The 21,889-nt window shown below is 45.0% G+C and overlaps 1 protein-coding gene across 7 annotated transcripts in view; it reads right to left on the minus strand.

Moving 5' to 3' along the window:
* Positions 1-21,889, minus strand: part of OXR1 (oxidation resistance 1) — a 556,965-nt gene that overhangs the window by 129,846 nt on the left and 405,230 nt on the right. For 4 of the 7 annotated variants that reach the window (XM_045003186.1, XM_045003185.1, XM_045003187.1 and 1 more), the window contains one exon: positions 566-648. In XM_045003186.1, the coding sequence (XP_044859121.1) occupies positions 566-648 (83 nt within the window). Of the gene's footprint in view, positions 1-565; positions 649-18,448; positions 18,777-21,889 lie in introns of those variants that run through there. The other 3 variants (XM_045003189.1, XM_045003193.1, XM_045003192.1) reach the window with 3 other exon arrangements.

The raw sequence follows: 21,889 nt of genomic DNA on the forward strand, positions 1-21,889 counted from the left end.
GCACAGTTTGAGGGTCATTTCAAGAACATAACAGTCAGAGAAAGGCTCCATTTTCAGATGCTGCTGGGAAAATACATTTTCAGATACTTCTGAGTACACTCTGTTAGGTATAGATCAATGGAAATTAGTAGGAGAATGCTGGAAAGGTACCACCAAGACAGACCTAACCTTATCTTTATTATTTCTCCTGAATTCAGTGGATTGTTAATGATGCTGAAAGCTTTAGAAGTCATAAGTGATTTTATAGTTTGTTATTTACTGTAAATTATTGAATAATTAGCCTTCAAAAGATAGTTGAATAAATGTCAATCAATAGAATTATTAATTTAACTTTTATAGAAAACTAAAGTTTCACTTTTGCAGTATGCTTCATACCCCTCCTGGAAAACATTAAGAGTACTAGCTACTTAATTCCTAATAAGGTAATCAACTATCAGAAGTAGAGTACAGACTGAAGAGAACAAAGGCAATCAAAGCTATTTTGTTTACATTACATATCAAAAACTTCAAGACTATGCACATTACTATGCAAAAGCAATATTTAAACAGCCAAGCAACAACTTACTGTATATTCAATAGTCCCTTTAGGCTTCTGAAAAGACATTCGTCGCCCATCTTTCTTGTCTGGGTTCTTCTTCTGGCCAGTATCTGAAAAAAAATGAGGCAAGGAGTGTGTTAAATTCATTTTCCTTGCTCACAGTACTGTCACAGGCTGAAGATTACAGCCCTGTGGGCAGACATCTAATTCAGCTTGCTCCTTGTGACTCTCGACTCTCTAACAGACAGACAGCTGCTGGAACAGGGACTTCACTCCCCTGCTATGCTTTAAGGACCTGACCAATATAAACTACTGAGACAACTGAGAATCAGTTAACTACATAAGTACCTGCTATCATCCAGAATGCTATTAATGCAGGAAAGACTAAAATGATTGATCTCCCTCATCAGGCAAGGATATATCAACTGCACAAGCAATGCTTCTAAAGATCATCTTTAATTGGTTCTATGTTGCACAGGGTCTGTCATTACTGTCTGCTCCAGACACTGTTTACAGCTTCTGGAGACTAGATGCAATTAAAAGTTACAGCTTTTAAGGTGAACAAAATGTATTTTAAAGAATACACAGTGGTTTATATACAAGTATTTATCTCAAACAAGTTGTGCATATAATCAAAACTCTAGAAGACTTCTCTTCTCCATATATGTTAGTTAGAAAGGAATAAGATGTAAAGCACATCCTCCCTATGCATATAAATTTCATCTTACTGTCAAGATGCACTTAAAGCATTGCTCCTTGGCTTATGCAACACTGAATATTTTTGATGACCACCACCCTGTAATGTCTTCAGATTTACTGGGATCCAGTACAAGAAATGGAATTTAATGCAGATATACTAGAACTTTGTATAAAAAGTCTTGTTTTATTCAGCTTGATAATTCACCAACATGAAATGTATTTTGTTATTTGACCATTATAATTTAATTTTACACTAGTACTTTCCTGAATACAAGTAGGAATACTGAGGTATAGTTTGTAAAAGTATCTGAGTATCTTCCTATTATGAGACTTGATTCTGGCACTCTGCTATAAATCTTTGCTGCGAAGATAGGAGATTTTTTTCTTCAGAGAGAGAATCAGATTTGTGAATTTGTAAAATGTTAGCTAGGTTCTACTGCAGCATGCTACTGATTGTGTTGAGGCATTATTTCCATATCTTCAGTTTATATACTCGTTACATATTTCAATCAAGTTTTCAACAAAGTACATAATTCTTACAATTCTCAGCCACAACTAGGTCAGAAAATTGAAAAGGGATATGTTAGAAAGTGAAATGAACACACAATAGGTAAATATTTTTTAAAGTGTGCCAAAAACCTTTTAGCGTACATTTAAGTGACTTCCTCTATCCTCTCCCCCCCAACACTGATTTAGAAGCTTAGATAAAAATCTTTCTAGTTTCTTTTCCAATTTTGCAGTCACTGACTGCCCCCCCACCATGTCTCCACTGAACAGAGATGAAATTTATCAAAATGCTTATACAAAGACAACTTCATACACAGTCTTAATGTCCACAAAAATACCCCCCCTACAAAAAAAACAAAAACAACAAAAAAAACAACCACACACACACTCCCCCTAGCAATGTTACTAAGTTTGGCTTACTAGCAACAAGGACCTTCTAGGAGAGGAAATAATCTTGGGACAAATTCCCATATTTACAACAATCTGTTAAAATAGTTACTCAAAATAGAGGTCAGTTCTTATGGTGTGGATAGTGGTAAGTTTGAAAGGGACTAATGAAACTCACAAGAATTAAGTCAAAATGGTTTAACTGCAGGTTAAGACAATAGTTAAATTTCACAGAAATTCCTTCAACCAGAATGTTACAATTTTATTGTAGTGTTTCCTTACCTTAATCACCACATTCAGGCTAGATGTTTGTTTTTACAATTAAAACAATCGACATCACAGCATATTAAACGCTTCTTGAAGACAAGCTGCAAAAATTGCTCAGTGTTCAAGCACACTGAAAGCTAGGTGCAGGACGGTGGAGTACAACATTCTCTACCTGACAGCCAAACATTTTGTTTCAAAAAGTTTGAAGAAAGCAACTCTCTCCTCCCTCCTTGAGCTCTAGCAGCTAAAAGACCATAGCTGCTCAGAATACTCCCAGCTCACATCACAAAGGCCCAGAGGGAGCAGTTGAAGTCAATGCCCTACCTTATTCTCTATAGCAACAAGGTTGATTTAAGTCTAAGTTTCAGAGTAGCAGCCGTGTTAGTCTGTATCCGCAAAAAGAACAGGAGTACTTGTGGCACCTTAAAGACTAAAATTTATTTTAGCATAAGTGAGCTGCAGCTCACGAAAGCTCATGCTAAAATAAATTTGTTAGTCTTTAAGGTGCCACAAGTACTCCTGTTCTTTTTAAGTCTAAGTGTTTCAAAGACAAATGATGCAGCTCATGGAACACTTTCAGTGCTTAATCAAACACAAGTTTTAATGCAGTCTACCTTGAGGGCAACAGGCTGGACACCACTGTTTTAAAACTAAGTAGTACACCACAGCTTCCCCCATCCCCCCCATAAATCGTTATAACAGAAAGACCAGTCAAATCCCATGTTAACAGCCTATACCTTGTCACCCGTGCTACAAATGCATACAGCTCCAACACATTTCTCCAAATGCAAACACTGAAGTACTTCATGCTCTGCAAACAAATCTGACCACGAGTGGCTGAACAATTCAAAATTATTTTCTGTAAGGTGCTGCCTCATGGAATCAAAGATTTCTTCACTCACATTAATAACTTTCAGAGGGGTAGCTGTGTTAGTCTGGTTCTGTAGAAGCAGCAAAGAATCCTGTGGCACCTTATAGACTAACAGACGTTTTGCAGCATGAGCTTTCGTGGGTGAATACCCACTTCTTCGGATGCAAGCAGATGCCACTGCTTGCATCCGAAGAAGTGGGTATTCACCCACGAAAGCTCATGCTGCAAAACGTCTGTTAGTCTATAAGGTGCCACAGGATTCTTTGCTGCTTCTACATTAATAACTTTATTCTTCACCATTATAAGCGCTGAACAATTTCTCTAGTTCAACCCTAAACACAATACTGGGCTTTACTTTCTCAACATTAATGTATTAATATGGTTTTTAGTTTACTGTGAAGTTCTACAAATGGACTGGAAAAGCACACTATTACTGAAAAACTGCTCTCTCATTTTTACCATATAATTATACTTACATGTCACTGTATAGCATATAGTGCAATATAAACAAATGATTGGCTGTATGAATTTTTACTTTGTACTGACATCACAAGTGCTTTTTATGTAGCCTGTTGTAAAACTAGAAAAATATCTAGATGAGTTGATATACCCCAGAAGACCTCTGCATATCTCCAGGGGTATGCATACCCCTGGCTGAGAACCACTGGTCTAGGGCATAATTAGTTTTTATTACCTTTAAAGTTAATCTAAAGGAAAAAAAAACCACCCAAGTCTTCTTTCAAAAAAATGTTTTCGTAAACCACTACTTAACATGAAGCAACTTGCTGTCATTTGCTTATTGATAAAATAGAGGAGGCACAGATAGTTACAGCTTTACTAGATTAGTTCCACTCAGCAGCAATTAGATGTGTGTAATCTATTACACAAAACCAAAAAAAAAAAATATTAAAGTTAGAATCATTTTAATCCGCATTATAAACTCTGGAACAGTGTTTTTTCTGACAGCGTTGACTTCTACTCAATGGAGTGATTGTCTCAGACTGTCTCCCCTCTATTTGCAATCATGTAACATCTCTGTACTAACTACAGCAATATACATTTTCAGTTGTCTATTCATGGTCTTACAGCTGGAAGAAAGAGACAGTACCAACAGACCAGCCAATTCTCTGGAAACCAGCTGTGGTCCACAGACCACTGTGTGTGAGCCACTTCTCTTTCTGAAAGGCTAACTGTCCTGAGAAGTCTAAGGTTAGGCTCTTAGGCTATGGCTACATTAGCGCTTCAAAGCGCTCCCGCGGCAGCGCTTTGAAGCGCTAACTGTAGTCAAAGCCCCAGCGCTGGGAGAAAGCTCTCCCAGCGCTGTCCGTACTCCAGCTCCCTGTGGGGAATAACGGACAGCGCTGGGAGCGCGGCTTTGGGGCTTTGACTACACTGGCGCTTTGTAGCGCCGCAATTTGCAGCGCTGCAGAGGGTGTTTTTTCACACCCTGCTGCAGCGCTGCAAATTTGCAAGTGTAGCCATACCCTGTGTCATATATGAGCACCTAATTAGATGGTCTGATTTTCAAAAGGGCTTTCATGGTTTTGTGACTGTTTTAGAAATAAAGGTGATTTTTATACCTTTAGACCAGTGGTCTCCAACTTTTTTTTTACTCACAAGATCAATTTTTGAATTTAAATGCAACCCAGGATGTGCCCCGTCCCTTACCAGAGGCCTCGCCATTTCCCTGAAGCCCAGCCCCGCTTACTCCATCCCCCCTCACTCTGTCACTCACTCTCCCACACCCTCACTCACTTTCACCAGGCTGGGACAGGTGGTTGGGATTCGGGAGGGGGTGTGGGCTCTGCACTGTGGGGTTCAGAGTGTGGAAGGTGGGTTCTGGGATGAGCCTGGGGTAGGGGGTGAGAGGTGCAAGCTTTGGGAGGGAGTTTGGGTGCAGGAGGGAGCTCCAGGCTGGGGCAGAGTGTTGGGGTGTAGGAGGGGGCTCAGGGTAGGGGTACAAGCTCCCACTGGGCAGCACTTAGCTCGTGCAGCTCCCAGATGGCGCGGTTGGTCTATGCACCCCTGGGGCGGGGTTGGGGGGGACGGGACATGTGGCTCTGCACACTGCCCCTCTCTACAGGCACCGCCTCCGTAGCTCCCATTGGCCGCAGTTCCCCATTCCTAGCCAATGGGAGCTGTGGGGGCAGTGCTTGCAGGGAGGAACAGCACGCACACACACACACACACACACCCTGGAGCTGCGGGGGAATGCTGGCTGCTTCGAGGAGTGGCATGGGGCCAGGGCAGGCAGGGAGTCTGCCTTAGCGGCAGCCCTGCTACACCGCCAGACTGTTTAGCAGCCAGAGATCACGATCGACTTGCAGAGTCTCCAGGATCGACCAGTCGATCGCGATCTATGGGTTGGTGACCACTGCTTTAGTTTAGACCACTTTGGAGTTTATTAACTTTAATTCCCATCTTTGACAGAGTTTAAGACAGACTACAGACAAAACTAGCAGAGTATATTTAGGTTTTAATTGTCTGAATAGGAGCTTTATAAAATTTAGATCAAAATCTAGCTGGTATTTCTAAACTAGAGAACATACACCGAGTTGTTTAGTGATCAAGTCATAAAATATATATAGGAAAAAGCTAAAAAAAGAGTTTCCACATAAAACTTGATTATGCTGCAGATATAGACAGTAACTTACAACCTAACTTTGGAAATACCCTTAAAAAAAAAAAAAAAAAGCAGAAAGCGAGGTAAAAAAGTTAAGTGTACACTAAATTATTTAACACACATAGTTAACAAGCTTAACTTCCCATGATTATTGCCTCTCATGGTTACCGCCCAAGTTACGGACACAATCTTATAAATGGATCATCAACTATCTTCCGGACTGACAGGGAGCCCCATACCCTCTCAACATACAGGCGTATATGCAACATCCTAATGTATGTACAACTGTGGCTGGTGAACATGCCAATCACACATCCAGACACCAAGGCTATGTCTGCAATAGCACTTTTGTCAATCAGGGATGTGAAAAAAACAAACAAACCCCGACTGACATAAATTTCACCTACGAACAGTCTGGACAGCACTATGTTGGCAAGAGATGTTCTCCTACTGACATGGCTACCGCTACTCATTGGGGGTGGTTTAATTATGCCGATGGGAGAGCTCTCTGCCATCGGCATAGAGGCTATACAGGAGACCGTACAACGGCGCAGTTGCCACGTTAAAGCTGTGCCGCTGTAAGGTGTGTAGTGTAGACATAGCCGAAGTCTCACTGTTCTGAGAAGATAGCCCCATTTACCTTACACATAAAAACCTTATCCCACACCTATTTGAATCATGGTGTAGTTAAGAAGCACCACAGTATTTACATTCCTCGTTTTCTAAACATATTCAGTGTATAAATGACATTAATTATGTCACCAAAAAAACCCTAAGTTCATGAGCACATATTCCCCTACCCACAAAGGGTCTGATGTTTTAAAAAGTTAATTCTAGTTAGCTTATTCTCAGCATCACTACTCAATCTACTCTACAGATACTGGGGTCAGACTCGATGTAATAAAAATGAACAACATACCAAGATCGTACTTATTCTACACAGACAGCAGAAAACAGTGAACACTACATATAGCATATTAACATTTCATAGACCAGTGGTTCTCAAAGCCGGTCCGCCGCTTGTTAAGGGAAAGTCCCTGCCGGACTGGTTTGTTTACCTGCCGCGTCTGCAGGTTCGGCTGATCACGGCTCCCACTGGCTCCGGTTCACCACTCCAGGCCAATGGGGGCTGTGGGAAGTGGCGTGGGCCGAGGAGTGTGTTGGCCGCCCCTCCTGCAGCCCCTATTGGCCTGGAGCGGCGAACCACAACCAGTGGGAGCTGCGACTGGCCGAACCTGTGGACACGGCAGGTAAACAAAACAGCCCAGCCCGCCAGAGGCTTTCCCTGAACAAGCAGCGGACTGGCTTTGAGAATCACTGTCATAGACAATTATTTGAAAACATATCCACATCTCTCTCTTACAAGTTTAAATCCATGTGATACTACCATAATTAGACCTGAATTTACCTAACTCACATCCTGCATGCTGTCCATGTGAATGTTTGGAATAACTTAAATATGCATTTCTACTCTTTTAGACTTTAGGTTAACCGTCATTTAAACATTTATTTTAAATGCAGACCATTATCACACTTTATCAAGTGTTTTAGTACATACTTCCTCAAGCAGTTCAACCCATTAACTTTTAATAACTGTATACATTCACTTTCCCAGACACAGAGAATATATACATTTCATTAGAGACTAGCCATAACATTTCTAATACAGTAGAACCTCAGAGTTATGAAGACCAGAGTTACAAATTGTCTGGTCAAACACACACCTCATTTGGAACCAAAAGTACGCAATCAGGAAAGAGAGGGGAAAAAAGCAAATACTCTGTTAAACATAAACTACCAAAAAAACTAAAGTTAAAAAAAAACAAAAAAAAAAAGCTTTGACAAGGTAAGAAACCTGTTTCTGGGCTTGTTTAATTTAATTTAAGATGGTTAAAAGCAGCATTTTTCTTCTTCATAGTAAAGTTTCAAAGCTGTGTTAAGTCAATGTTCAGTTGCAACCTTTTAAAAAACAAAAAAAAACAAAAAACCAACCATGTTTTATTCAGAGTTATGAACATATCAGAGTTACAAACAACCTCCATTCCTGAGGTGTTTGTAACTCTGTACTACACTCCCTTTACATTCTGCCCTCCCCTTTTCACCACCACCTGTCTCTCTAACATCATGTATGTGTCTCCCCAACCCCAGTCCCCTTTGTTTCATGCAATACTAACACAGAGAAGCCAGTACAGTTATCGCAGTAGCAGCAGTATCCCCAGGGTAGCACAAGGCTGACTAGGACTACATTAGAAGTTGGGGGCTTGGGCATGGGGAAAAGTTATCTTGTCTTGACTTGTTTGCCGTACATTGGAATAATCATTTAAGTACAGAACTTTTGCTGGATTGCTTGTCAAAGCATGCCACTCAGAACTCATGTTAGAACTCTGACTTCCAGGTATGAACAGTGTCGTAACCTAACAACTGGAATCTGACTTTCCCCACTTTGCCCTAATGTTTCTGGCTTATACCAGTTAATCGAACTCATTGTACTATTTATTGGGGGTTGGAGAGAAAAACTGACTTTGCTTCCCTTACAATGGCTTATCCCTCTCTTCCCCCTTCCCCCCCGCATGGTACTGTTATTTCTACTTTATATTAAGGCAGGAACAGTAATAGGAGGCTATTAACTTGTGCAACTGGACAGCATAGGCAGTTAATGCAACTTAGCTTTTCTGATTTCACATCTGAAATTTTCTACTGCACTGTGGTTAGCTGTACTAGAAACACTGAAAGACCATGGAACTCCTTGGACACACTGTCTACCACTACTCTAACAAAAGCTTAGCTGTTGAAACTCAGAGGGTGATGTAGAAAAAGCGCTAAGTGAGTGTACAGACAAGACCACTTCTTAGTCATTCAGCTCTCATCCATGTAACCTATGTTAAATCTAGATAAACATTGCAATTTAAGGCAGATAAAACCAGTTCCCTGATAGACTATAACATGCAAATACTTTGTACAAGCCGTTTCCATTGACTGCTGTGAACTTCTTGAACTTTATGCTCATGATTAGAGACATACTGCTGGAACTGAAGACTCTACAGGGGTAACTTGGCAGGAAGTTGTTCCACAACCCAGGCTTTCACACAGTATCTGATGAAGATTTGTGGGAAGTTCTAGTCCCCTGCTGGAAGAGACAGTTAATGCCTTCTTGAAAGGAGAGGAGAAAGCCAGTTGGTTTGAAGGAAGCAAATGTGAATTCTTTGTTTAAGAAATCAGCTGCTGATGCTGACAATCCACTCACTTACTGAACTATCAGTCAACGGTGTCAAGTAATGGAAACAGTTGTAAGGACGCAACTCAGTATCTGCATACTACTTTGAGACTGGTCAATATGTATTCTGATTTGGTCACAGCACAGAGATTACACTGATTGATCTCCTGGCAAAGGAAAATGACCAGGTATGCATGCTGATTAGTATGTCTGTCAGAAGCATTTGCTTTGACTTGTATGAGTAGACAGGAGTAGGAACAGATGATAGAGGTGGCTTAATTATTTTGTCTGCATTAGAAAAGTTTCTGGTATTTTTGGAGAATTTGTCTTCTGTCCCCAATGGCTCTCTAATATGGGTTCCCCTCTGTCACTGCCTTTTTTCAGCTTAACGTGCATATACAGCTGTAAGTTTCAGGGTAACTGCACCTGTATCCATCCTTCTGTGGTCCACTCCAGGAGTGCCCAGTCAGTCTCCAGCCATCACTTATCTCTGGGAAGGGACCTGTGTCCCACTCCCTTCCAAACAGGGATTTTAAGGCTACGCAGCCCCATCATTCATTGTTCCAGGCCCAGCAAGCCAGTGTGCCTAACAGCAAGCACCTGTGCTTTGCTTTCTCTCCATGGATTATGATCAATATACACCAATAGTTAAAAGTTACCACAGGGCTCTTTCTCTGCCTAGAACACTAAGGTAAAAGCATCACAGACAAAACAAAAACAAATCAACATGCATACTAAATGTACCAGAAATCAGGGACCTGGGTAGACCAAAGTCTTGTCAATCCTTCAGCAAAGGTTGGGGCCTCTTAAGTTTGCTGAACCAAAAGCAAGTCCATTTAAAATCATTTTATCTATTTCCAGTTCTCTGTCTCTGGAAAACCCAGTTTGAACCAGCGTATACAAACCATCCAAAGGGTGGTTTACAATCTCAGCAATGTACCTTAGCCACCCTCTCCCCGTCCACCCCCCCAACCAACACACACACAGTTTTTAGTTCCTGGAGGGGCTGTGGTAACCCTGCCCCATGGAGAGGAACACAATCAATTCATAAATTTAATGCAATGATCCTAAGACACTGCATGGGTTGTAATCATAACCATTAGAAGGGTTTAGTAAGAAGGTATATTTCTGCCTACTGATGACTTTTAAAATTATGTCTCCCTGTTACCTGATCCAAAGGGTGTGGGTAAAAAAGACTGACTGATTAAAACTCAACCCAGATAAAACAGAAGTAATGATAGACTGAAGACAACAACTGGGAGAAATGTTTGAGATTATACTGGTCCCTTGATCGAAGGCTTATGCTCACTAGTTGAAACTTCAGTTCTCAAATCTGATGTCTTGGTCTTTGCCAGCTTGTACTAGATCAGAGGTGGGCAAACTACAGCCCACGGGCTACATCTGACCCATGGGACCCTCCTGCCCAGCCCCTGAGCCCTTGGCCCCTCCCCTGCTGTTCCCCCTCACTGCGCTGCTGGCGCAATGCTCTGGGCGCAGGGCTGCAAGCTGCTGGGGCAGCGCAGCTGCAGAGCCGCAGCCTGACCTGGTGCTGTGCGGTGGCATGGATGGCTCCAGCAGGGCAGCGCGGCTGCCTGTCCTGGTGCTCCTGGCGCAGTAAGGGGGTGGGGAGTTCGAGGTGGTGGTCAGGGGTATGGATAGGGGTAGAGGTGGTCAGAGGGCAAGGAACATGGGGGGGGGGGTTGGATGGATGGTGCTGCAGGGGGCAGTCAGGGGCAGGGGGTCCAGGGGTGATCAGGGGACAGGGAGTGGGGGTGTGGATGGGGCACGAGTCCTGGGGGGGGGCTGTCAGGGGGCAAGAAGCAGGTGGGGGTCAGATAGGGGGCATTGGCCTGGCTATGCCTGGCTCTTTGGGGAGGCATAGCCTCCCCTAACCGGCCCTCCATACAATTTTGGAAACCCGCCGTGGCCCTGAGGCCAAAAAGTTTGCCCGCCCCAGTTCTAGATAATGCCTTGGTCACCACTGCTATCTGGCTATCTTGACAACAAAAAAGTTGCTTTTTAAAAGTGTGTTAACTGTTTGAAACACTCCTTAAAACTTCATTATTCCCTACAAATTACAAGTCATGATTTTAAACTGTGTACATGAGGTGTTAAGGGTGCTTTAACTGTGTTATCTAACATTTTTAAAAAGCAACTCACCCCCCCCACCCCCACCCCCCACACACAAAAACACACATCCACCCCAAGACAGTTTCACATTCCCCATGGCAACCCTTTTCCTCAGATCTGCACCTTTCACTACCACGATATTAGACTATTGCAATGAATTCTACAAGGAATACACCTTAAGTCCATTCAGAAATGGAAGCTAATGTAGAATGCAGCTGCTTGTTTGTTAAGCACAGTGGGTATGTCCACACTATGAAATTAGGTTGATTTAATATAAATCGACGTTTTAGAAATCGATTTGATACAGTCGATTGTGTGTGTCCCCACGTAAGACCATTAAGTCGGCGGAGTGCATCCACAGTACCGAGGCTAGTGTCGACTTTTGGAGCCTTGCACTGTGGGTAGCTATCCCACAGTTCCCGCAGCCCATTGGAAATCTGGGTTGAGCTCCCAATGCCTGACGGGGCAAAAACACTGTTGCGGGTGGTTCTGGGTACATGTTGTCAGCCCCCCTGTGAAAGCAACGGCAAAAAATCGTTTCTTGCTTTTTCCCTGGGTTACCCATGCAGACAACATACCACGGCAAGAATGGAGCCCGCTCAGCTCACTGTCACCATACGTCTCCTGGGTTCTGCTGGCAGACGTGGTACTGCAGTGCTACATAGCAGCAGCTCCTTGCCTTGCAAGTTAGCAAAGAGAGTTAGCAGCTGTACTGTACCATCTGCTGCTGTCTCCTGGTTCCTCCGGCCGGCCTCGGTGAGGTCGGTCTGGGGCTCCTGGGCAGACACGGGTGCTCCTGTTGTTCATTTTAAGAACACTTTCGCTACAGATTTGACAAAACACAAAGAATGTACCAACGTGAGATTTCTAAACATAGCTACAATTGACCCAAGATTTAAGAATCTGAAGTGCATTCCAAAATCTGATCGGAATGGGGTGTGGCTCATGCTTTCAGAAGTCTTAAGAGAGCAACACTGATGCAGAAACTATACAACTCGAACCACCAAAAAAGAAAATCAACCTTCTTCTGGTGGCATCTGATTCAGATGATGAAAATGAACATTTCTGCATTGCTTTGGATTGTTATCGAGCAGAACCCACCATCAGAATGGATGCACGTCCTCTAGAATGGTGGTTGAAGCACAGAGGGACATATGAATCTTTAGCACATCTGGCACGTAAATATCTTGTAATGCAGGATACAACAGTGACATGTGAAACCCTGCTCTCACTTTCAGGTGACGTTTTAAACAAGAAGCAGGCAGCATTATCTCCTGCAAATTGTAACCAAACTTGTTTATCTGACCAACTGACTGAACAAGAAGTAGGACTGAGTGGACTTGTAGGCTTTAAAGTTTTACATTGTTTTGTTTTTGAATGCAGTTATTTTTTGTACATAATTCTACATTTGTAAGTTCAACTTTCATGATAAAGAGATTAAGTGAATTGAAAAATACTCTTATTTTACAGTGCAAATATTTATAATAAAAAATATAAAGTGAGCACTGTACACTTTGTATTCTGTGTTGTAACTGAAATCAATATATTTGAAAAATGTGGAAACGTCCAAAAATATTTATATACATATTATTCTATTATTGTTTAACAGCACGATTAATCAGGCAATTAATTTGTTTAATTGCTTGTCAGCCTTAATTAGAAGCCATTACAGATTACATCACATCAATCCATGCATTAAATACTTGCTTGCTTACTGAAGACTGCATTTTGCACTAGCTGAAGTTTCCAGAACAGTGGTTCTCAAACTTTTGTATTGGGTGACCCCTTTCACACAGCAAGCCTCTGTGTGCGACCCCCCCACCCCCTTATAAATTTAAAAAACCACTTTTTTACATATTTAAAAACAATTATAAATGCTGGAGGCAAAGCAGGGTTTGGGGTGGAGGCTGACAGCTCACGACCCCCCCATGTAATAACCTCGTGACGCCCTGAGGGGTCCCAATCCCCAGTTTGAGAACCCCTGTTCTAGAAAGAAGCAAACTTTCTTTTACTGAGGGTATGGCTACACTTATGGTTTGCAGCGCTGGTAGTTTGCAGCGCTGGTCATCCAGCTGTGTAGGAGCAGCGCTGGTGTGTGGCCACACTCACAGCTTCCAGCGCTGGTGTGTGGCCACATTTGCAGTATTAGCAGCGCTGTTGGGAGTGCTGCATTATGGGCAGCTATCCCAGCATTCAAGTGCAACAACGTGCTTTTCAAAAGAGGGGGGTGGAGGGTGGTGTACTGTGACAGGGAGCGGGGAAGATAGAGAGTGGATTTTTGGAGCCAACACTGTGTGTTAGCTTCCTGGATTGGAAAAATCACAAAATGTTCATGAGCCCTTAGTCTTAACTCTTAATTGCAATCAGCCTGCCTCCAACACGGACTCCCCGCTGTTTCACTCACTCCCTGTGGTGTACTGTGACAGGGAGCGGGGAAGAGAGAGATTGGAAAAATCACAAAATGTTTGCGAACCCTTAAAGTCTTGCAAACAGCCTGCATCCAACTCTGTTTCCCCTGCCTCTCATTTGATCGTTCACAGCCAGGTACAGATAGCTCCTGTTTGCTGTGATCAGTGTTTGTTTTTTTAGATAAGCAGTTCAACGGAGCTTCGATCGGCTCCGTTCTGTTTGCCTGCCTCTCATTTGATTGTTTACAGCCAGGTACAGATGATCACAGCAATCAGGAGCTCTGTTCGGAGCTCAAACAAAACAAAGAGAGGCTGCATAACAAAACAAAGAGAGTAATTTATAAAAGCATTCTGGGATACCCCTTATACCCTGGAGGCCAATCACAGCGCTGGTGTGTGGCCATACTTGATGACCAGCGCTGCAGCACCAGCGCTGGAATCCTTATTCCCCATGATGAGTGAGGTGTACGGCCAGCGCTGCAGCCAGGGAGTTGCAGCGCTGGAAGTGCCCTGCAGGTGTGGCCACTTACTAATTGCAGCGCTGGTGGAGGCTTTCCAGCGCTGCAAATCGCCAGTGTAGCCATACCCTTAGAGTTTCCTCAGAGTTTTCATGAAACATCAATAGCTTTAAAAATAGTAAGAAACAAAGTGATAATATATGAAAAAAACAACTGTGTTCTGTAACATTGAAGGAAATTCAGTAATAAACCAGCTATGTCAAAGAGATTATTAGCTCTGGCAAAGCCATGTTTTCATCTCACAGTCGCTATCTCTAGTACTCTTGTACTTTTATCCTCTGTCAAACTTGTTAGCCTAAGGAGAAATTTTGTCTGAATTTCAGTGAGCTGACTATTAAACAACAGACTGTTTAAACTAGTGTTCTTTCTGACATGCAGTGAATTCAGCATCTTAACTCTGTCCTCCACATTTAGAAATACAATAGACTGCTCAGCATATAAATATGTAGGTATAAGTTCAGAAGCAAATATATACTACAGTAAGATTTTCTAAAGAAATCTCTCTCTCACCATTAGGACAGCCTCAAATATGACAGCAAGGTGGCCAAAGGATTAAATTTAAGGTATGAAATCTGAAAATACTTGCCTGACTCCCTGAACCAGAAAACATATACTGCATAATAGCTAATCATCTCAGGAAGTCAAATAGCAAAATACTAACATGGAAGCATGAAATCTCCAATGTTACATGCTTATAACTTTAAGATACCAAAATATGTTATTTAAAATTTAAGTATATTAAGTCCATGAAATCTACAAGTTTCTACTGGAGTTCTGAGATCAGTGTTTCTGAATTACACAGAAGAATAATTTTTCCATACTTATCTTAACAAAAGTTTGTTCATACATTAAATAACCACACACATCCCACATTTCGACTGAGACCAAATATGAAATGGAAGCCCTAAAGGAGTCTGAGATAGTTATAAGTGAACTGGAGAGCAGATTAGACATGGGCCTGAACCAAGACCCTGGATGCACATATAACTGAAATTTGGAGCAGCTGGGCCCAGATTTTTAAAAACCATTTAGACATTGCTACCATCAGTGTTGTCATGCCTAACTGATTTAGGGACATAAATCTCATTTTCAAAAGTGATTTAGGAGTCTATCCCTTTTGAAAATAAGATTCACACTCCTCAATCAGTTAGGCATTGCAACACTGAGCATAGCAACACCTAAATATCTTTTTTAAAAAGGGCTGAGCCTTAGGCTTTAATAGCAGACCCTAACTTTGCAACTGAGTGCCCATATCCAACTAGAATGGAAGTTGGAATTCTATCTTAACTGCTGTAGTTACTATTATATGAAACAATATGGCATGATCTAAGACTGTTAGTTAAAACCTGCCAGAAGAGAACCTGTTTCTGCCTACAATCCATTGACTTTTTGTTTAGAAGATTCCATTGGATGACGAGTACAGAGCAACCTCTGCAGCATGTCGTGCATAGGTTGGGGAATGCTGTTCTCCAACCTAGGTACATGGAAGCATGCAGAATTCCTCCCCCATATTAAGAACCATCCATCCCTCATTGCTCTCAGCAGCAACCCTACCTCCACAAGCCACCTTTCATTAACTCTAGCCTTAACAGTTACACAGCAAAAATTTCACAGTATAAGCAGCTGTACCCTGACACACAATTTAATGTGTGTGTGTGGGGGGGGGGGGGGAACAGTCAGTATGATTCAGGCTGATTTTGCTGAAGTGTCAGAGGCACTGCCAGAGCAGAAAATTATAAAATATTTAAGATTCAGTGGTTGAGTTCTCCTCCACCCCCATTTTGCACAATAAGGCTTTGTCTACACTACAACTTATGTTGACGTAACTTATGTTGCTTAGGGGTGGGAATAAATCACACCCTTGAGAAACTGACATTAGCGCTGGTGTGGATAGCACTATATTGGCAAGAGAGCTCGCAGGGGCTGGAGTAGTTAAGCCAACAGGAGAGCGCTCTCTCTCGTTGGCTTAAAGCAGCTAGTAAGATCCCTCTCCTTGCAAGTGGTGAATAAGAGAGGTTTGGGGCACATTATTGGAACGGATTGTTAATATTCTTTTGTAATGGCAAAATGCCAGCAGACTTTCAATAGATTGTTAAGAAAATATCAAAAGAAGATACCTTTGGGTATTAACCTTTGGGCATTTGGGTATTAACCTACTCATCTGAAGCTTTCCTTTTGGGGGGAGAAGAGATTAAGAAAGTGATATTGTAGCAGCTCTAGCTCCAGATATATCTTGACCTCATAGGTATCTTCAATCTCTATCAGTCTTCCTCTGAGCATGAGTTTCATAAGGAAACTGTATAGCTGTCTACTTCTGAAAATAGTCAAGAAAAACAATCATGCTGGTTTTGTTACCTTTATCACCAGTCTTTGTTATTGTTGACCACAAAGTGTTGGCTTTACTTGCCTGAAAAACCTCACAAGAGAAAATACAAGGGACCTTTTGTGGTTTTACACATTCCTCTTAACAAGAGGGCTTGGAAACTTTCTCTAATACCAACAACTGAGGCAAATACGCATATCATACCCTCAAAACAAGGAACCCCAAAAATCATACTCCTGAAATGTAAAGGAACAGGATTATTGTGTAATGTTAATTGTGGATGGTATATTGTCAATCACCTTGTTTAAAACAAAAACTTCTGAAAGCCAGGCTAAGGTAAATGTCCACATAAGCTTAACTCTGCCTTCTTTGAGCCATGCACCTATATGCCCATAATACACACTCCCAACTCTGCCTTTTAATGCTAATAAGCAGACACTACTAGCATTTCCCCTATGCTCAAAACTGAGCCCACTCCCCCAACAGAATACCACACTTGTAAAATTTAGTATCATTTCATAACCTTTTACAAACCCTTCACACTCACACACCTAAACCTATACTTTCACCCACCCAGCAGTACAACCACAGACTGGTCTCACATCCCATCTCATTATTGACCATCCCAAGCCAAGAAGACCCTAGTGCTCTGCTACAACCTACACAATTCTCTATTGAAATGATGCAGACCAGAACCTCAAGGTACATATATACCCCTTTCCTCTGAGAACACACATGGGGGTGGCCCCAGATCTCTTCATATCACAATCAAAAACTCTTTCAAGCTGCTCCAACTTAGTCTTCTCTTATTCAATATAGCACACCTAATGCAAATGCAGCTGGTGTATGCACATAATTCCCAGTGGCTATTGCCAGCTCCAGGATGGGGGCGGTGCGCATGGCAGGGAGATTGGGGCAGGAAGGTCAGAGTTAAGGCTGCCTCCCTATTTACCTTACCTCTATTTCCTGGTTTTCAGAAGTTTGTGTTTTGGTGAACTCAGCATTCTGGAAAGGCACAAACTATCACCAGACAACCTTAACTCTGTATTTACTTTCTTTGTATATATTTACTATGTACTATACACAGACCAGCTGGGTGCTGCAGTCTGTGTCTCAACCCCAGCTCACACAGGGAGGGCAGAGGATGCCCACAAACTGACTCCCTGCTCTAATCCATCTGCCCTGACACAGGGTGTAGGGCCTCTTCCCTTACCCAGCCAATATCCGTCTCCCTTGGGGGATATTAAGGCCACCTTCCTCACCATGACCCCATCCCAATACCCCACACACAGCCCCTCCTGCACATTTGATATTCCTCACACATACATAATGCCCCCCCTCTTTACTGCACTCTCCCCCCACGGGATACAGCCCCCCCTCCTCTTTACTGCACTCTCCCCCCACGGGACACAGCCCCCCCTCCTCTTTACTGCACTCTCCCCCCCACGGGACACAGCCCCTCCTCCTCTTTACTGCACTCTCCCCCCCATGGGACACAGCCCCCCCCCTTTACTGCACTCTCCCCCCCACGGGACACAGCCCCCCCCCTCCTCTTTACTGCACTCTCCTCCCCCACGGGACACAGCCCCCCCTCCTCTTTACTGCACTCTCCCCCCACGAGACACAGGCCCCCCCCCTCCTCTTTACTGCACTCTCCCCCCACGTGACACAGGCCCCCCCTCCTCTTTACTGCACTGTCCCCCCACGAGACACAGGCCCCCCCCTCCTCTTTACTGCACTCTCCCCCCACGAGACACAGGCCCCCCCTCCTCTTTACTGCACTCTCCCCCCACGAGACACTCCCCCCCCCCTCCTCTTTACTGCACTCTCCCCCCACGAGACACAGGCCCCCCCCTCCTCTTTACTGCACTCTCCCCCCACGGGACCCAGCCCCCCCCTCCCCTTTACTGCACTGTTCCCCCTCCCAGCCCCCTCGTTCCTGCCCCCCGCGCGGAGCCGGCACCTGGTGCGGACGCTGGGCCCGGGCTCGGGCCCCGCTCCTGCAGGGAGTCGAGGAAGCGGACCTGGCGGGGGGCCCCGGACGCGGCGCCCCACAGGCGGTTGGCGGTGCCGCGCAGCAGGCGGCCGCTCTTGCCGGTGAAGGTGGTGAGATAATCCATGGCCGGGCTCAGGGGGCTCTGCCGGGGGGCGGCCCCATACGGGGGAGGAGGGGGAGACTCTGGCCACGCCGAGCCTCAGCCACCAACTTCTACAAAGTTTAGAGCGAGCGAGAAGCCCCGCCCCGCGCTTAAAGGGGCCGCGTCCCCTAGCGGGGTGTGTGAGAGCGGCGGGCTGCAATCCCAGAACAACACGTCTTGGTCTGGCCGGAGCTTGACAGCTACGGGAGGGACCCCTCCCCCCACACCGGCCCGGGCGCCATGCCGCCTGCGCGAGGGGCGGCCTGTGTGGGGGGGGTTGGGAACCCGCCTGCGGTGGGGGAGGGGTATCGTGTAGTTTCCTGTGTGCCCGGGTTGGGGTATGTGGTGTGCATGTGTCCTGGGTGCGGTGTGTCACGTGTACTGGGTGGTAGGGAGTGTGGGGTGAGGGTGCGGGCATGTCATATGAGTTGGGGGGTGCTGTGTGTGGGTGTTAGGGGTGGGGGAGTGTTAGGGGTGCGGGGTGTGTGTCCTGTACTCTGTGGGTGGGTGTGGCAAGTATACTGTGTGCTGTGGAGATGTGTGTCTGTGTCACAAGGGTGCGTGTATTGAGCATGGCAGAAATGGGCTACCATGGGGGGGCAAGTGGGGCAATTTGCCCCGGGCCCTGCAGGGGCCCCGCAGCGGTCCAGGTCTTCGAAGGCATTTCGGCGGCGGGGGCCCTTCAGTGCTGCCTAAGACGCGGAACGACTGAAGGGCCCCCAGCCGCCAAAATGCTGCCGAAGATCCGGACCACCCCCAGGTGAGTAGAAGCACCGCAGCTCCCCCACTTTGCCCCAGGCCCCCTGAATCCTCTGGACGTCCCTGTGGCAGAATGCCAGCCGCTCTGGCAGAGGTGAATGTGCTCTGGATGGATGCCCTGGTGTGGGTGTACCCAGCATTAAAACATATGGCTTGAGTGGCAATTTCCCTTTCATAAAATCAATGTATTATCTCATTTTTGTTAGAGGTTGTTTCTTGGGTGCTCTTTGAGATGTAAAAGAGGAAGGGGGGACAAACTCTTCCTCTCCTCTCCCATGAAACAAAACGGCCTACCTGTTAACTGCATTCTGGACAGTATTCTGCAGAAATGCTGACCCCGAATGCTGCAGCAACTGTCATAAACAATAGTGTTTATACACCATCATTACAGTAGGCTCTTCTATTTTTTAATAACAAAGGTTTGCAGCCAGGTCACATGCACAAGTTATTATTTTATTCTGATCTCACATAGAGCCTTTGCCATCCTCACATTTCAATAAACTTTGTTTTTTAAAGTTCCGTGGCTAGGAATATTTCTGTGCCAGTTGATCATTTTTCCATGATGTGCCAAGAAGGTCTGGGTTATTCATTAGCTTACAGGGAGGGAGGTTCCCCCTTTTGTTGTGGGAAACCAACACAATCCCTGATGCTGATAGTGTGCCCTCTAACCTGGGTGAGTACTGGGGTGTTTCACCAATATAGTTAAATTATAAAAATGGGACCAACTGTTGTAGTTTGTAGTTCTTTTACCTTGGTTTTGGTGTCTCACAATTTATTGCATTATACTGTAATTTATGTTGTGCAAACCTTCAAAGATTTGGTTAGTATGGCCTGGATCCACAAAGCTCAGCAATGCAATGCCTAGAAAATCACCAGAACAACAATGGAATCGACAAAGTCAGAGTTAGGCACCAAGGTTCCCTATACAATGAAAGGGGAGAGATAGGTGCCTAAGAAGGGGATCCACAAAAGCTGGGAGCTGCCTAACTTAGTCAATGGGAGAGTGGTGTGTCCTAAATTCTACTCCTCTCATGGAGTTTGCCACATAAGTCAGGCTGCAGGGAGGTACTTATCTGTGCTTAGAGATCCATGAACAGGAACCTGTCCAAATGGAGTCAGACAGCTTAGGTGCCTAAGCCATTTTTTAGCAAGAAATGCTATAATTTTTAGCCCAGTGGTTAGTCCTCTCCCAGGATGTAGGAGACCCAGTTTCAATTCTCCCCCCTGCCTGATAGGGAGAAAGGATTTGGACAGAGGTCTTCTACTTCTCAAACTGTAAGCAACAGAGCTGGTCGCAAGCCTGGATAAAAAAGGAGGGTTTTGCAGGGGGTGTTGCAACCCACTCAGGTAATGCCTTACTGGAACAGAAACAGTTCAGTTAAATGAGGTGGGCAAACTACGGCCTGCAGGCCGGATTCGGCCTGTCAGGGCTTTGGATTCAGCCCACAGGATTGCCACCCCCGTGGCGCCGCAGGTCCTGTGCTGCTCCTGGAAGTGGCCAGCACCACGTCCCTGCAGCCCCTCGGGGTGGGGGGGGGAGGGCAGAGGGCTCCGTGCGCTGCCCTCGCCTGCAGGCAACGCCCCCCCCCTGGAATGGGGAACCGCAGCCAATGGGAGCTTTGGGGGAGGTACCCACAGGCAAGGGCAATGCATGGAGCCCTCTGCCCACCCTGCCCCAGGGGCCACAGAGACGTGGTGCCGGCCACTTCTGGAAGCGGCAAGGGGCCAGGGCAGGCAGGCAGGGAGCCTGCCTTATCCTCGCTGCACACCGCTGCCACCCCGGAGCTGCTCAAGTTAAGCGGCGCCGGAGCCCGCAACCTGAACCCCTCCTGCACCCCAACCCCCTGCCCTGAGCCCCTTCCTGCACTCCGCACCCTCCTGCACTCCAACGCCCTGCCCTGAGCCCCCTCCCGCACTCTGCACCCTCCTGCCCCCCAACCTCCAGCCCTGAGCCCCTTCCTGCACACCGCACCCCCTCCCACACACTGCACTCCCTCCGGTACCCCAACCCCTACCCTAGCCCTACATTCATGGCCCTGCATGCAATTTCCCCACCCAGGTGTGGATCTCAGGCCAAAAAGTTTGCCCACCCCTAAGTTAAACCCAAACCTCAGAACTGTAGATGCAAATGGAGCTCTAAATCCAATTCTAAGAGATCCCAGTGAAAGGTGAAAGGAAGTTGAGATAGAGACATCAAATCCTGATGACCAAATCTGTAACAACAGTAGGCACGTGGAATGTACGTACTTTGTATAGTATGGGGAAGCTGGCATAGGTTACAAGAGACATGAAAAATACTTGGCATCAGTAAAGCAAGATGGTGTCTAATGGTGCTACAATCTTATACTCAGGAGGAGGAAAGTATGAAAGAGCTGCTGGAATTATTCTGGATAACATCAGAGCGAAGATCCTGTTGGCTTAGGAGCAAACAAGATGCGTCAAGTGTACGATAATCCAAGTATATGCACCAACAAATGCAGCAGGTGACAGGGAAAACAATACACTCT

The sequence above is a fragment of the Mauremys mutica genome, chromosome 2 (genome assembly GCF_020497125.1).
Source record: "Mauremys mutica isolate MM-2020 ecotype Southern chromosome 2, ASM2049712v1, whole genome shotgun sequence".
Taxonomy (NCBI): domain Eukaryota; kingdom Metazoa; phylum Chordata; order Testudines; family Geoemydidae; genus Mauremys; species Mauremys mutica.